The sequence below is a fragment of the Macaca fascicularis genome, chromosome 9 (genome assembly GCF_037993035.2).
Source record: "Macaca fascicularis isolate 582-1 chromosome 9, T2T-MFA8v1.1".
In the NCBI taxonomy this organism is placed as follows: Eukaryota; Metazoa; Chordata; class Mammalia; order Primates; family Cercopithecidae; genus Macaca; species Macaca fascicularis.
Genome location: NC_088383.1, coordinates 56,925,198 through 56,939,382, shown reverse-complemented (window position 1 = coordinate 56,939,382; position 14,185 = coordinate 56,925,198). Strand labels below are relative to the sequence as shown.

The 14,185-nt window shown below is 52.9% G+C and overlaps 1 protein-coding gene across 2 annotated transcripts; it reads left to right on the top strand.

Annotated features, from left to right (window-relative positions):
* The first annotated feature begins 239 nt into the window (after positions 1-239).
* On the top strand, positions 240-13,530 carry GDF10 (growth differentiation factor 10). 2 transcript variants are annotated; one of them, XM_065520693.2, is made up of 3 exons: positions 240-1,004; positions 9,769-10,691; positions 12,550-13,530. In XM_065520693.2, the coding sequence occupies exons 1-3, from the start codon at positions 689-691 to the stop codon at positions 12,739-12,741; spliced, it is 1,431 nt and encodes a 476-aa protein (XP_065376765.1). In that variant the 5' UTR covers positions 240-688; the 3' UTR covers positions 12,742-13,530. The 2 variants fall into 2 exon arrangements, with proteins under 2 accessions (XP_065376765.1, XP_005565258.3); XM_005565201.5 differs by having other exon boundaries at positions 9,766-10,691.
* The last annotated feature ends 655 nt before the right edge of the window (positions 13,531-14,185 follow it).

Sequence of the window (14,185 nt, the reverse complement as noted above, 5' to 3'; positions counted from 1 at the left end):
TCATCTTGCAATCACATAGCCATCGCATGCCATTGCAGGGGCAACCCAGCAGGCAGGCCCCCCTCCAACTGCCGCCCAGCCCCCCTCGCAGCCAGGCCAGGCTGCGGCGCCGACACACAGGAGCCGGCTGCGGGGCTGGGTCTCCGGCTCTCGGCAGGGGAGCGGGGAGCGCGCTCGCCCACGCCCACGCCCACGCCCCCCACACTCGCGGGCGCACACCCCGGCGCGCGCACGCTGCCACACACGGGCGCACGCACACCGCAGCCGGGCAGGGGACGGCAGTGTCTGCGGCAGCCCCAGAGGTCCGGGGCGCGCAGCCGGGTCCCCTCGAGGGCGCCGCCGGCCGCCCCGCCCCGTCCCGCCCCCTCGAACCCGCCGGGCCGGGTGCGCAGTGGGCTGCAAACTTTCGCGGCGCGAGTCCGCCGAGGCAGCGCGCTGACTCGGGCTCGGTTTGGCTCTGCGCTGCTCCGGACGGCCGTGACCGCTGTCCGGGGGCTCGGGCCGCCGGTACCCACGGACCACGCGCCCGGCTAAGCCCCTCGCCCCGCGCGGAACCCGGTATCCAGCGCCCTGCTGCCAGGGCTCTCCCCGCGCGCCCTACTGCCGCGAGGTCAGTCCGCAACCTCCAGTGCGCCCGCGCTCGCCTTCCTCCTCCTGGACTTTGGCCCTTTGGTGCCCTCACCACGCCATGGCTCGTGTCCCCACTCGGACCAGCCAGGGCCCCGGACCCCAACTGCTGCCGCTGCTGCCGCTGTTTCTGCTGCTGCTCCGGGACGCGGCCGGCAGCCACAGGGCTCCCGCCTGGTCCGCATTGCCCGCGGCCGCCGACGGCCTGCGGGGGGACAGGGATCCCCAGCGGGCTCCTGGGGACGCGGCCGCCACGCTGGGCCCCGGCGCCCAGGACATGGTCGCTGTCCACATGCACAGGCTCTATGAGAAGTACAGCCGGCGGGGCGCGCGGCTGGGAGGGGGCAACACGGTCCGCAGCTTCAGGGCCAGGCTGGGTAAGTAGAGGGTGCCCCAGGACCCCTTCTCCTAATTCTCCACCTTCCTCACTTTTCTGTCTCCTCACCCGTGCACCTCTACTTTTCCTCTTCTAGCCAACGGGTGGGTGGTTCATTCATTCTTTCACTAATAATTCACTGATCTCTCCATGCCAGGCCCTGAACCTCCAGTGGGGCACCAAGAGTGGCACAGGGTGGCACAGAGGTCCTGCCCCTGGGGTGCTCCCATATTGCTGGACACCGACTACCCCATATACGAGGCTCTAAGCACAGAGTAGAAGAGGAGACATGGGCCAGGGGAGTATCCCTGTGATAGGGTCAATTATGTGGGCACTTTACAAATGAGGAGGGCACAGCCGGTGAACATAGGCAGCCCTGACAGAAGTTCCAGGCACTGGGCCCTGTTAGGAAGCAGGAGCCACTAGCTGGTGGCGGCCATGCTTCCTGTGTCCAGGGAAGCAGAGTGGACCGAGAAGGGCCTTGGCTGCCCGGGATTGAGGACTCCCACGCACTGGCATGAAGCGTTCAGACCACAGGGGTTTAAGGAAGAGCCCAGGGGCTTAGGCAGTGGGAACACTCTGCCTGTCTCCGGCCTTTGTCCCACCTTTCCGCTTCCTCAGCCCCTTGGCTGGAGCTGGGCAGAGGGCACTTGCAGAGGCCCATACTGCCCTGCTCTGAGAGCGCTTCCAGGCTCCTGCCTCAGCAACCTGCCAACCTTTGCAGGCCCTGGGTAGAGAGGGGCCGCAGAGGTGGTGAGAAGACCCTGGTTGTCATGGTGATTACTCCTGGTTGCAGAATAATGTTCCAGAAAATGTGGATGGGGGTCTCCTGCAGCTCTGTAGAGGATGAGGCCATTCAACAGGAGAAAAATCTGCAGTCTACAGGCTCCCCTCCTGAGAGAGAGGGAAACAAGCCCAGCTGTGGGGCTAGACAACCTGAGGTCAGATCTGTCACTGGCTGTGTGACTCAAGGTAACATCCATGATCTCTCATAACCATGGACTGGGGAGCACCTGCCACAAAGAGGCCCAATGCCCTCCTCCTCTATTTAGCAGACTCACCAGGTCAGTGGCCCTGGGCTTCGGGCCAATTGGATCTAACTCCGTCCTCACTCATAACTTTCTTGCACTATGTGGGGTCCATTTCTGGAGGAACATTATTAAATTTAGCCACTTAAGAATCATCTGGCATGAATATGACCTTGGGTAAATCACTAAAGCTATATGGACTTGAGTGTATTCACCGATAAAATGGACAAGGCTTGACAGTATCTCTCCTGTGGGGTTGAAGGAAAGATGAAATGAGGTCATATGTATAAGCTCAGAGCCCAGCACTGGTCAGATTAACTGTTGATGTACAGGATTCCCCTGGGAGCACAAAGACTCATGCTAAGTATTATGTGTATTCCTGTGGGTTTAAACTTGACCTTGCTTCTCTATTAACTCAATCCTTGAAGCCTTGTAGTTGAGGAAGCAAGGCCAGCAGGGTCACTGCTGCAACACGAGTGAACCTGCCCACTCAACCCACCCACTTGCTGCAGCCAGGCATGGAGATGCCCGCTGTGTCATTCTGTTTTCACAGAAAGGGGGTAGTACAAGTAGCAGTGGAGTTCAGGATATTAATCTCAAAAAGGACCTGAAGACAGTGTCTCAAATCCAGCATTCCCACGTTACAGATAAGGAAACTGAGACTCAGGGGTTGTTCACAGTGGCAGAGGTTGGCACCTCCCATCTGCCAAGCCATTGCTATTCTCACCATCACTCCCCACACCCTGTCATCTCCATCAGAGCTATGACCAGGGTCTGGGAGGGGTAGGGTGAAGCAGACAAGCCTGGGAAATCAGGATTCTGGTAGTCTGGAGTGTCTGACAAATCCCTCTTCTTTGGAAGCCTGAGGCACATTTGGGTGTGAATCCCAGCTGTACCAGCTACCAGCTGTGTGCTGTGGCACAGGTTAGTTTACCTCTCTGAGCATCAGTTTCCTGTAAAGTGAAGTGAAGAAGTGAGGATTAACTTAACCCATGTTAAGTAGGTTTTGTGCCTTGCATACAGTGGGGGCCCAGGCAGGTTGCTTGATCCTCCCCTCCCTTGATTCATCTAAGTGTTTCACGCCGAGCCCCTTGCCTGCCCTCAGATGCACCTACTTCCTGATCCAGTGACCTGTCTGAGGAGGTATGAGTTTGGGCAGGGACCCTTCTCTCATGGATGATGCCACCCATGTGGGAGGCTTCAGCTCTGGTCTGAGAACATGCCAGTCTCAGCCTGCTCCCCAGTGGTGGGTCTCTGCTGCCTCAGTGGGGCATCACCTCTTCCTGAACAACAAATGCCTCCATCCCCACAGCCTGTGGTACGTAACTATACCTCCCCTGCCACCAGATAGCGCAGCTCAGCTGCCAAGTGCTGGCTGTGAGCTGGCCTGCTGGGGTCCAAATCCCAATTCTGCGATGTGGGCAAGGGACTGAACTTGTCCATGACTCAGTTTTTTCACTTCTAAAATGGAGCTAATAATGCTCCCCTCCTTATATAATTTTTTTAATGGAAACTGAGATATATCAAGTGCTTACACCATTCCTGACACATGTAAGTGTCAATGGTGTATTAATTCTTGCTGTTATTACACCAGCCACCCCTTCATTCCCTCCCTCATTGCTCCCTGAAGTGCATTTTGTTCCTTATTAAATCTGCATCGGTGGAGAAAGCCTATGAGCCTGACCCTAAGGGTTAAGGTTAGACCACCCCTAATTCCCACTGAATGCCCTATGTTTAAATGTAAGCTTTGTCACCTAACAATGTGATACTGAGTTGGTTTTCTTCAACTCTAAAATGAGAATAATACTACATACTCACCTGTCAAAAATGCCAAAATTCAAGTTTATTTCAGTTACCTAAGTATTTCCTAAACACTTGGTTTGGTGGCAGATGCTATAAGCTCAGGGAACACCAAAGATGCCCAGAAAAGCTCGTAAACTAGCAAGGCAGATCAAAGTAAGCAGCAGAATAGGGCAGCGGGTCTGGGGAGTGCCATATAGGAAGGAGGGCAGGGGTGCTGCAGGAGCCCAAGAGCGCACTGACCTGGCAGGGACAGGGCCTCTGGGTGGGGCCAGGAAAGCCTTCCCAGAGCAAGCCAGGCCCCAGCCACTTTGAAGGGCAGGTGGGGCTTAGCCAGGTACAGAAGTGAAGCGGTCCACTGTGTTCAGAGACTGCCAGGAGTTTGGTTTTAATGATAACGCAAGGAGAGAAAGGCAGGAGATGGAGGCAGACAAATAGGTTGCAAGCAGGCTGTGGAGACCCATGAGTATTATGAATTTGTTCCTCCATAGGCAATGGGGCAATATACAATGTGCATGCATGAGGGACAGAAGGAAGGAGCCAGGGAGAGAGAGAAGAAGAGAGGGGAGAGAGAAAGGAGAGAGGGAGAGAGAGGGAGGAAGAGGAGGGACTGCAGGGGAAAAGAGGGATAAAGGAGAAAAAGTGAGAGATTATAAATAAATGCATGCTTATTGGGGAAAACCTGGAAATTATAGAAGATCACAGTAAAGAACATAAATCATCCCTAATCACAGCCAGATATAACCAGAATTGTTAGTATGATATTTTGGTAGAATCATTCCAGCCATGTCTGTCTATCTATCTACCTATTTCTCCACTATCTATCTATATCTCCATTGTTTTGCCCTTGTATGTAAGATACATATGGATATATGAATATATTTGAGATATATATGTGAGATATATATATGTGAGATACATGTGGATGTATCTTTTATGGATTATATTGTCAGCATGCAGGTAAAACTTGCAGGTATTTCCATTTGAAATTCCTTTTTTTCATTACGGGTCATCTTGAGCTTTTCCACATGCCTGCTGGCCATTTGCAATTTTTCCTGTGGAAACTGCCTCCTTGTATGGGAGTCCTTCCTTTCTCCTACTGATATGCAAAGGTTCTTTACATAGTAAGGATCTTAACCTTTCACCTTTAATAGACAATTTGCTTTTGAGGCATGAGTGTGATGCAAGAGGCAACAAAGTTCTGGGACCACTGTTGTGGTTGAGCTGGAGCCCTGAACGCAGGGTGGAAAGATGCTGTGTTCAGGATGGTTGTGTGGAAACAGGAAGCAGAGCAAACAGGGCCTGGAGATTGGTTAAAAGCAGGAGGGGGAGAGGCGAAAGAGTTCTCAGGTTCCTGCTGGAGGGGCTGGAAGGGAAGTGAGGCCTCCCACTGGGCAGGAGGTCAGGGAGCAAGGGTGTGGTGCCCTGAGGGTGGCAGTAGCTCCTGAGGCCACAACTGTTCTGAGCCCCTGCTGGGTGCCAGGCACAGTGCTGTTAGTGCGCTCTGCAGAGATGATCTCACAATAACTTTTGGAGGTGCAAATACTCTCTCCAGTGTATGGGTGAAGAAACTGAGGCACAAAGTGCTTCCATGACTTGCCTGAGGCCTCACAGCTAGTAAGGAATGCAAGCAGGAGTTGAACCTCAACCCTAGAGCCTGCATGGAAACGGGCACTAAATACTAAATCCGTGTTAGTTCCCTGCTTTTCTCTGCAGCACCGTCTGGCCCACCACCCCTTCCTCCAGCTTCTGTTGGTGCGGGCATCGAAGCCCAGCGTTCTCACTGATTGCCCTGGTGGCTGTTTGAGGGGCAATGGGTGAAGGGACAGATGTCCAAAGTGTCTTGGAATCATTTTATATAGGGCAGAGCATCTGAGGGGCTGCTCTTGGCCTGAGAGTTGACCAGCAGTGGGGCTGGACAGACCTTTGGGTGAGAAGGTCCCTTCCCCCAGTACCATCCCCACTGCCCTCAGGAAGGAGGCTGAGTGCCCAGCAAAGTGGACCTGATCACACTTCTGAGAATTCCCAAGAGCCACTGAGAGATCAGCTTGTCTAAATAAAGTCGATCTTTCCCTTCTTAAGGAGCCAGAACTCAAAACTACCAAAATAATGACCTCTGTTTGCAAAACATGCTGCAGTTCACAGCACGTGATCTTTGTCCGTTAGCGCTTAGGCAGATCATGAACATATCCAGAACACATGGAGGAGCAAAAGGCATGAGCTTGGGGTCACACAGAGCTGGGTACAAGCCCTGACTCCACCCCTTGCCAGCTGTGTGACTTTAGGCAAATTACATACCCTCTCTGAAGCTTCAGCTTTTTGTCCACAGAATGAATGACCCCTCCCTACTCTCCTCATGGTGAAAATGATGAATCAAGCATGCAGAACACTCCACATAGGGCCAAGCACATACACTTGGAGCTCAGAATGTCATAATTAATAAACAATTTTGTTCCAATTTAAAGATGAGAACAATGAGGCTCAAGGGGAAGTCTGGCTAAAGACCTGGCTACCCGCTGTCTCCATTTGGATTTGCATCATCAGCTGCATCTTTGTAAAGAATGAGGATTTCTTGATTTCTTAAGACTGTGGTTACTGCACTGTAGGGCAGCATGCCAGGAACCCCCAGTGTTAACTGAAGTTAACACACTTTTCTCTTGTCCCCACTTGGGCAGGATTTGCACAGACAATCTCATTCAACATGCATCTCTGAGCTCCAACTGTCACCTAAGCCTTATGCTGAGGTCTAGTGGTGCAGTAGTGAATAAAACTGTCAGTGTCCCTGTCCTGTTAGAGTTTATGTTTTAGGAAGATAAGAGCAATAAATCAGTTTACAGCAGGATGCCAGGAAGTGCTCTGAAGGCCAGTGAAGCAGGAGCAGACAGAGTGATGGGGCTGTTGTCCAGCCACGGGAGCCCAGGGGACCCATTGCGGGAGGTTCCATTTAAGCAGATACCTGAAGAGGTTGAGTGGTACTGGTGGATGGGGAACCATGAAGGTGGAAGGAAGCGTGAGGCACAGTCCTGAGACGAAAGCCACATGTTGGAAGGACAAGAAGGCCAGTGTGACAGGGGCAGAAGGGAGGGATTGGGCTGGGGATAGAAGATAAAGTTGCAGAGGTAGGCAGGCCAGATCAAGTAAGGCCTTGGTAAAGGGTTTTTATTTGGGGGCAATGGAGGGCTCCGAGCTTGGGGGTGACCTGTGATGGAATGCACCCAGCACACCAGGGGCCTTGATTGGACAGTGCTCTGTAAAACTGTGACATGAGGAGACACTGAAGATGGGCGTCTTTGTCATTACCAGTCTGTCTCCCCTCTAGGCTGAATTCCTCATGCGCAACTTTGTTATGACCCTGGTCAGCCCAACAGCCTAGAGTAGGAGTTTTGCAAATGTTTATTAGGAAAACAAAGAGAAGAAGAGGAAGAAAGAAAGGAAAAGAGGGTGGATAGAAAAGGGGAAAGAGGGGAAGAAAACAGAGACGGGAGGAAGGCAGAGAAGAAAGAGAGAGAAAAGACATGAATCACAGGGCACCAGCACACATCAGAGGAAATAACGACTTTGTCTTCGGAGCTTCTTTGTTATGGCCTGGGCTCGGCTAAACTGAGAGATTTCAGGTTGAGGTCCCTTCTCTGAGCCACAGCCTGGAGCCCCCTGCACTGGGTACATGCAGGCACATCCAGAGAGAGGACCAGCCTGTGGCCCCTCATGCACTGGTGCTGGGGGTGACCCATCTTGTCCCCAGCAGTCCCCAGCAGGGAGAGTCTTCACGGAGCAGGCTGCTCAGTGAGAGGTGAGCTCCCTGTGGCAGGAGGCATTCAAGTCACATGGAGGTAGGGCTTATACCCTTTTACACAACCTTAAAGGTTCCTCCCCACTGTGAAGCTGCTAGCAGAGCAATGGAGGAGTTGAGACTTGAACTAGATCAAAGAAAAGCAAGGTGCTGTGTTGGCTGGGTTGCAGCTCGGATATTTGGATCAGTGAATGCAAGGTACCCCAGTTGATGGAGGGGAGCTTGCTCTGCCAGCCTTGGTCCTTCAGACTCAAGTGGCAGAAAGCACATTTGGGGGCACCTCCTTTGTGCTTGGCACTTCACTAGGCTGTTTCTGTGATCTTCCAGACAATCCTCTATGTGAGATAGAGGCTGTTGTCCCTGTGAGGCAGATGGGGAAAGCAAGGTTCAGGGCGTGGCCCCACTGAGTCCTGGGAGCTTGGTTCCTAGGGCATTTTCTAGCTTGGGGGTGGGGTTGCAGCATTATTGGTGAACTTTCACCCCCAGATGCTGCAGATACACAGCCACTAGCACCAGAGTGAGCTGTCAGCTGCCACTGACTTCCCAAACTTCCCTGATGGCCAGAGCCCCCTGGAGTGCTGATTAAAATGTGGAAGTCATTGTCATGCAGTCAAGGCTACATGCTTGGGGAAGCGAGGTTCAAATGTGCATATAGACCCTGGGCTGCTGTTTGTGTGGAGCATGTTGAGGGGCTGCAACACTGTCCTGGCAGGTTTATTGTGAGGATTAAATAAGGTAATGGCTTCAGTGTCACCTGAGCCTTTACTGGCATTTATTTATCAGGCCCTCCATAGATGTGCTTCTGTTTCTTCCCGCTCATAGTCCCTTAAGAGTATGTGAACAATCCCAGTTGAATTATGCCTTCTTCCCAACAGAAACAAAGAAGAGAAAGCGGAATATTTCTGCTAAAAAAAAAAAAAAAAAAAAATCCCTGCAGATCCTGTAGGTACAGGGGTCAGAAAGGTGTGTCCCTGATCCATGCCCCTGGAGAGCCCAGTGTCCCCCACACACACTTCCTGGGCTTGGGAGCTCTGCTCCTCTCCAGATATTCCCCAGCAGAAGGACACTTGGTTGTCAGGAAATGAAGCAGCGGGAAGGAGAAAGCCGGCCTGACCTCTCTGGTGTCCTGTTAGTGTGCAGCATCCTAGGGAGGCACCAGGAAAGACTCGCCACTCTTCAGAAGCCTATATCCGACTTGGCCATTTGAGAACGCTCACTGATATATAATAATGTTTAGACAATTCAAACCTGACACGATACTCATGCTGCTGCCAAGGTTGGGCAGCTTCCTGGGACTGCTGACGCGGCTATGCTGCTCTGGTGCCCTGGGGAACACCTGCTTCCGCTAGACAAATAGGAAGGAGTGGCCGGCAGCCCCAGGGAAGGCTGAGCTGCAGCATTCTTGAACCGAGTTGCAGATGTAATGGTTGAGACCTCCCGGTCTTTATCTGGACCTTGGAGATTTAGTCAAGTTGCCTTGTGTAATCCTGATATTGCTCTTTTCTTTTTAAAACAATCTTAAAAGTCCTCAGGCAGAACAAAGAGCAGATGCCTCAATGGCTGTATTTTTGATCCCAGTTTCCCTTAGGAGGTGCTCAAAAAGCATGAGTGTTTATTTCATCTCTTTTGGAAGAATGTTTGGGTTTAATGTGATTTTAATGATTGCATTTAAAAACTGATTGCATAAATAGAGGGCTGTGCAAATACAGGAGGGGCTGCCTTGATGCAGGGCTTGGACCCAACCCAAGCCATCCTGAGCACTTAATGAAGGTGTCAGTGACATTTGTTCATTTGTGCATGCAGAGACAGTAGAGGCCAAGGGGAGCGAACAGGAGCTTTGGAGTCCAGCAGGCCTGAGTGCCTCCCTGTCTGCTCCTGTTTCTTTGTTGTTCCTTCTTTTTGTTGTTGTTTGCTATGGGATATTGACAATCTCAACCTTAATTCCTCACCTGTGCACTGAGGATTGCAAAGGGCGCCCTCATCAGTTTAATGTGAGGATTACACGAAATGAGGGAGGCAAAGTGTGGCAGGAAGACGGTCCTGAAAGTGTGGATCTGTGGGCATTGCTCCTCCAGCCCTGGGTGGGAGACCCTCAGGAGCACGAGCGAGAACTTCACAGCCTGTGGTCTCTCCTTCCCTCACAGAAGTGGTCGACCAGAAGGCCGTGTATTTCTTCAACCTGACTTCCATGCAGGACTCGGAAACGATCCTTATGGCCACTTTCCACTTCTACTCAGAGCCTCCTCGGTGGCCCCGAGCGCTCGAGGTGCTATGCAAGCCGCGGGCCAAGAACGCTTCAGGGCGCTCGCTGCCCCTGGGCCCGCCCGCACGCCAGCACCTGCTCTTCCGCAGCCTCTCGCAGAACACGGCCACACAGGGGCTACTCCGCGGGGCCATGGCCCTGTCGCCCCCGCCGCGCGGCCTGTGGCAGGCCAAGGACATCTCCCCCATCGTCAAGGCGGCCCGCCGGGATGGCGAGCTGCTCCTCTCGGCCCAGCTGGATTCCGAGGAGAGGGACCCGGGGGTGCCCCGGCCCAGCCCCTATGCACCCTACATCCTAGTCTACGCCAACGACCTGGCCATCTCGGAGCCCAATAGCGTGGCGGTGACGCTGCAGAGATACGACCCCTTCCCTGCAGGAGACCCCGAGCCCCACGCAGCCCCCAACAGCTCCGCGGACCCCCGCGTGCGCCGAGCCGCGCAGGCCACCGGGCCCCTCCAGGACAACGAGCTGCCAGGGCTGGATGAGAGGCCGCCGCGCGCCCACGCGCAGCACTTCCACAAGCACCAGCTGTGGCCCAGCCCCTTCCGGGCGCTGAAACCCCGGCCAGGGCGCAAAGACCGCAGGAAGAAGGGCCAGGAGGTGTTCATGGCCTCCTCGCAGGTGCTGGACTTCGACGAGAAGACGATGCAGAAGGCCCGGAGGAAGCAGTGGGACGAGCCGAGGGTGTGCTCCCGGAGGTACCTGAAGGTGGACTTCGCAGACATCGGCTGGAATGAGTGGATAATCTCACCGAAATCTTTCGATGCCTACTACTGCGCGGGAGCATGTGAGTTCCCCATGCCTAAGGTAGGGTTTTTTCCGCCTTTTGTCAGATTCTAAGGCTCAGCTCTGCCGCTACCGTCAAGCCCCTCAGCCTGCAGGACTTCTGTTTCCCATCTGCGAAATGGGAATAACAGTACCTCCTGTCTATTCCAGGCAGGAAATAGGTAGACATACGTCACCAAGTGGCAGCCCGTAGGGTAGTTGCCGCCCACATATGTGTGAGTTTGGCTGTGTTTTTTGAAGTATTGACTTGGTTGAGTTGGGACTTTAAAATCAGAACATTCTTTTGAAAAGCAGGAGAATCCATGTCTTTAGAAACGCATCTCCACATAGCAACTATCTGCAGAGGTTGAGTAGATGCTGCTTCCTGTACACAGGGCAGGTCCCAGAAGCTCCATCCTCACCAAGGCTCTCATTTCTGTTCCCAGCCTGGACCCCAGGGTGTGGTGATCTGTGACCAGCACAGTGCTAGCCTCAGCGGCTCTCCCACTGTGGACTCCCTCCTCCTTGCAGCTTAGGGCAGGAATCCACAAGGCCTTCACTATGCACAGGGTCTGCAGGACACACAGCACTGGGCTGTTCTGTCTGTTGCACCAACCTAAGGCTTTCCAATTCTCACCTTCGCTCCAGCCTGGGCTGTGACTGAGTCCATCCCTGTTCCTGCAGCCTGCCCTGCAGCAGCCTGGCTGTCTGTGATGTCAGCCCTGGGCACTCAGCACATAGTTTCTTCCTGATTAGTTACTCTGCCCAGGGCACGTCATGCCTTTCCCTCCAAGAAAAGAAAGTCAGTGCATAAATCCAATTTGAACTTAAATAAATCAGTCAGCTGGGGAAGTCCAGACCCAGACATGGGGCAGCAGTAATGTGTTTGGGAATTAAGTGGCTTCTCCTCAAAACCGTGCATGTGCAAGAGGGAGGGAGGTGCCTGACAGAGAGACAGGACCTGCTTAAAGGGTCTAGCAAAGGCCCAGGCAGATGCAAGCCCGGAACCCTGAAGGCTTGCAGCTGGTCAGCCATGCACTTAGCTTATCACCTGGCTTGCTGCCTCCCCACCTTCCAGGACACCAGCCAGAACGTTGCAAATGCAGGGGTCCCTACCCTGCTCCCCTCCCACTACCCCGACACAGGAGGGCTTCCTCCTCAACTGCACTACATATAAAAATCTCTGTTTGGCTGGTGATGCACTGAAGTGGATGCCCTGGTTGGTTCATCTTGTCAGAGGTGGGCACAGTTTTCCAAGCCAGCTCACTTTCTGACTGGGGGTCTTGATCAAGTTACTCAGTCATTTTAAGCCTCGGTGTCTTCCCAGTAAAGTCCAGGGAATACTCACCCCATAAAATTGCTGAGCTGACAAAAAAAGGGGTGATGCAGGGGAGAGCAGCCCCTAGGAAATGTCAGTGTCCAGCCTGTCACACTGCCACACACATGCCAGCCTTTCCCTTCAGTGACAAGAGCACGACCTCATGGGAAGCATGCTTGCCCTCCTCAGACTGCGAGATCAGGGCCGTGCTGGCATCTCGCTGTGTTTTCCCTCTGGGCAGCTTCTGCCTGCTTCCTGGTGCTCTGCGGGGATGTGTGACACTCAGGCGCCCCCATGTGGCCCTGCCGTGTTGGGGACACAGCATGCCTCAGGGAAGCCAATGGGCAGGAAGGCCTGGGGCCTCTTGGAGACCTCAGCCTGGGACTCAGCATACATCTGATTTTAGAGGAATCGTGTACCCCGCCTTGGAATCTCGTCCATTCCTCTAGATGGATGCCTCTTCTGTGGCCTCAGCTGGGGAACAACAGCAGAGCAGTATGGCCTGGGACTGTGAGGACAGCATGGGTGGGTGGATGGGTGAGGGCAGAGCTGAGGTAACCCTACTCCTTTCCTGCCTTGCAGATCGTTCGTCCATCCAACCATGCCACCATCCAGAGCATTGTCAGGGCTGTGGGCATAGTCCCTGGCATCCCAGAGCCCTGCTGTGTTCCCGATAAGATGAACTCCCTCGGGGTCCTCTTCCTGGATGAGAACCGGAATGTGGTTCTGAAGGTGTACCCAAACATGTCCGTGGACACCTGTGCCTGCCGGTGAGACCACTCCAGGGTGGAAAGAAGCCACGCCCAGCAGAGCCGCCTTCTCGGAGCCTTCTGCAGCCAGGACATAACTTGTGGTGCAGCTGCAGACACAGAGCAGAGCTCATGGGCAACATTACTGGGGCCCAGAGAGAGCTGTCCGCCAGTGCATCATTTGGGGGTCTTTCATTGCTAGTGACTAGCCCCTTAAATGCCAGCCTGAGTCCTTGAAGGAATCTGGGAATTAGCCCTGGCCTGAAAGTGGCCCATCATTCATACCCACTGTTCGGAAGGCTTGAAAAGAAAACGTGTCCACGACATTGGCTGATGTGATCATCATCTCATGACTGAGCAAGAAGACTATGCAAAGCTTAGAGCGCTCGCTCCCTGCCCACGGAAAGAACTCTGTTTAAATGCTCAGTTCAGAACACTTTGGGCCACATAGTCATTTTGGAAAACAGGATAATCGTGGTGTAAATGGGTGTTTCCTTTCAAATTTCACTGCAGAGCTTTTATTCATACGGTATGCACATGTAACCAATGTTGGTTTCTTTTTCTTAATATATATATTTTATTTTAAAACAACAAAAAAGGAGGGCGTTGACAACATTCCCCAGAGAGATAGTCACGCTGAGTGTGGGTTGTTTAAACATGCATATTGAAATAACACATATAGTAAGGTGGGAATACTAAAAAATAACCAAGATTTTATATTTTTGTAAATTATACTTTCTATACTGTAGATTGTGTATGTTATGTGTTTTTATGGAAAGCTAATAAATTAAAGGTACAGTGGTATCTTGAAAAACTTAATGTCACCCATTTCAAAATCTCACTGACTCCCCATCTGTAAGTACACCGTCTGGTGGTTGCTGGGGACTCAGCCTCTTTTAGGGTCGCTGGAGTCCCCTAGGCCATCTACATACTCTCTGGTGTCCGTCCAGGCTCCAGAAACCCAGACTTTCCCATGCCTTCCAGGGGCCTGTCCCACCACTGGTTCCTGCAAACCCAACCTAGGCTGATGTCGAGAATGGACATGGCCCCAGACAGAGACAGTGGCCTCTCGGGGTTTCCCCTCATCCCCTAGCCTCAGGGACATTGATTGATTGGGAGGTACCTGGGATGTTTAAAGGAGCATCTATGGTTGCCTGGTCAGAGATCTTTTACTGCTGATAATTCATGGAGCAAGAGATTCAATATAAGTAGGGGTCTCTCCTGAGGTCCAAGGACTCATGAGGAAGTGGATGGGCCATGTGGTCTTCTGCACCTGCTTCTCCTTAGCTTGTGTGTAGAAGGGTCACCCAGCAGCCCTGTTCCCAAATAGCCACCCCAAATTGTTACCTTATGCCCTTCATTTATATTGCCTTACGATGGAGTGCCTGAAGCTGCTTAACCAGCATTTCTAAAAGAGAATCTGGGTCCAATTTGAGACAGGTGTATATATAGCAGTCCCATCAGTTGGG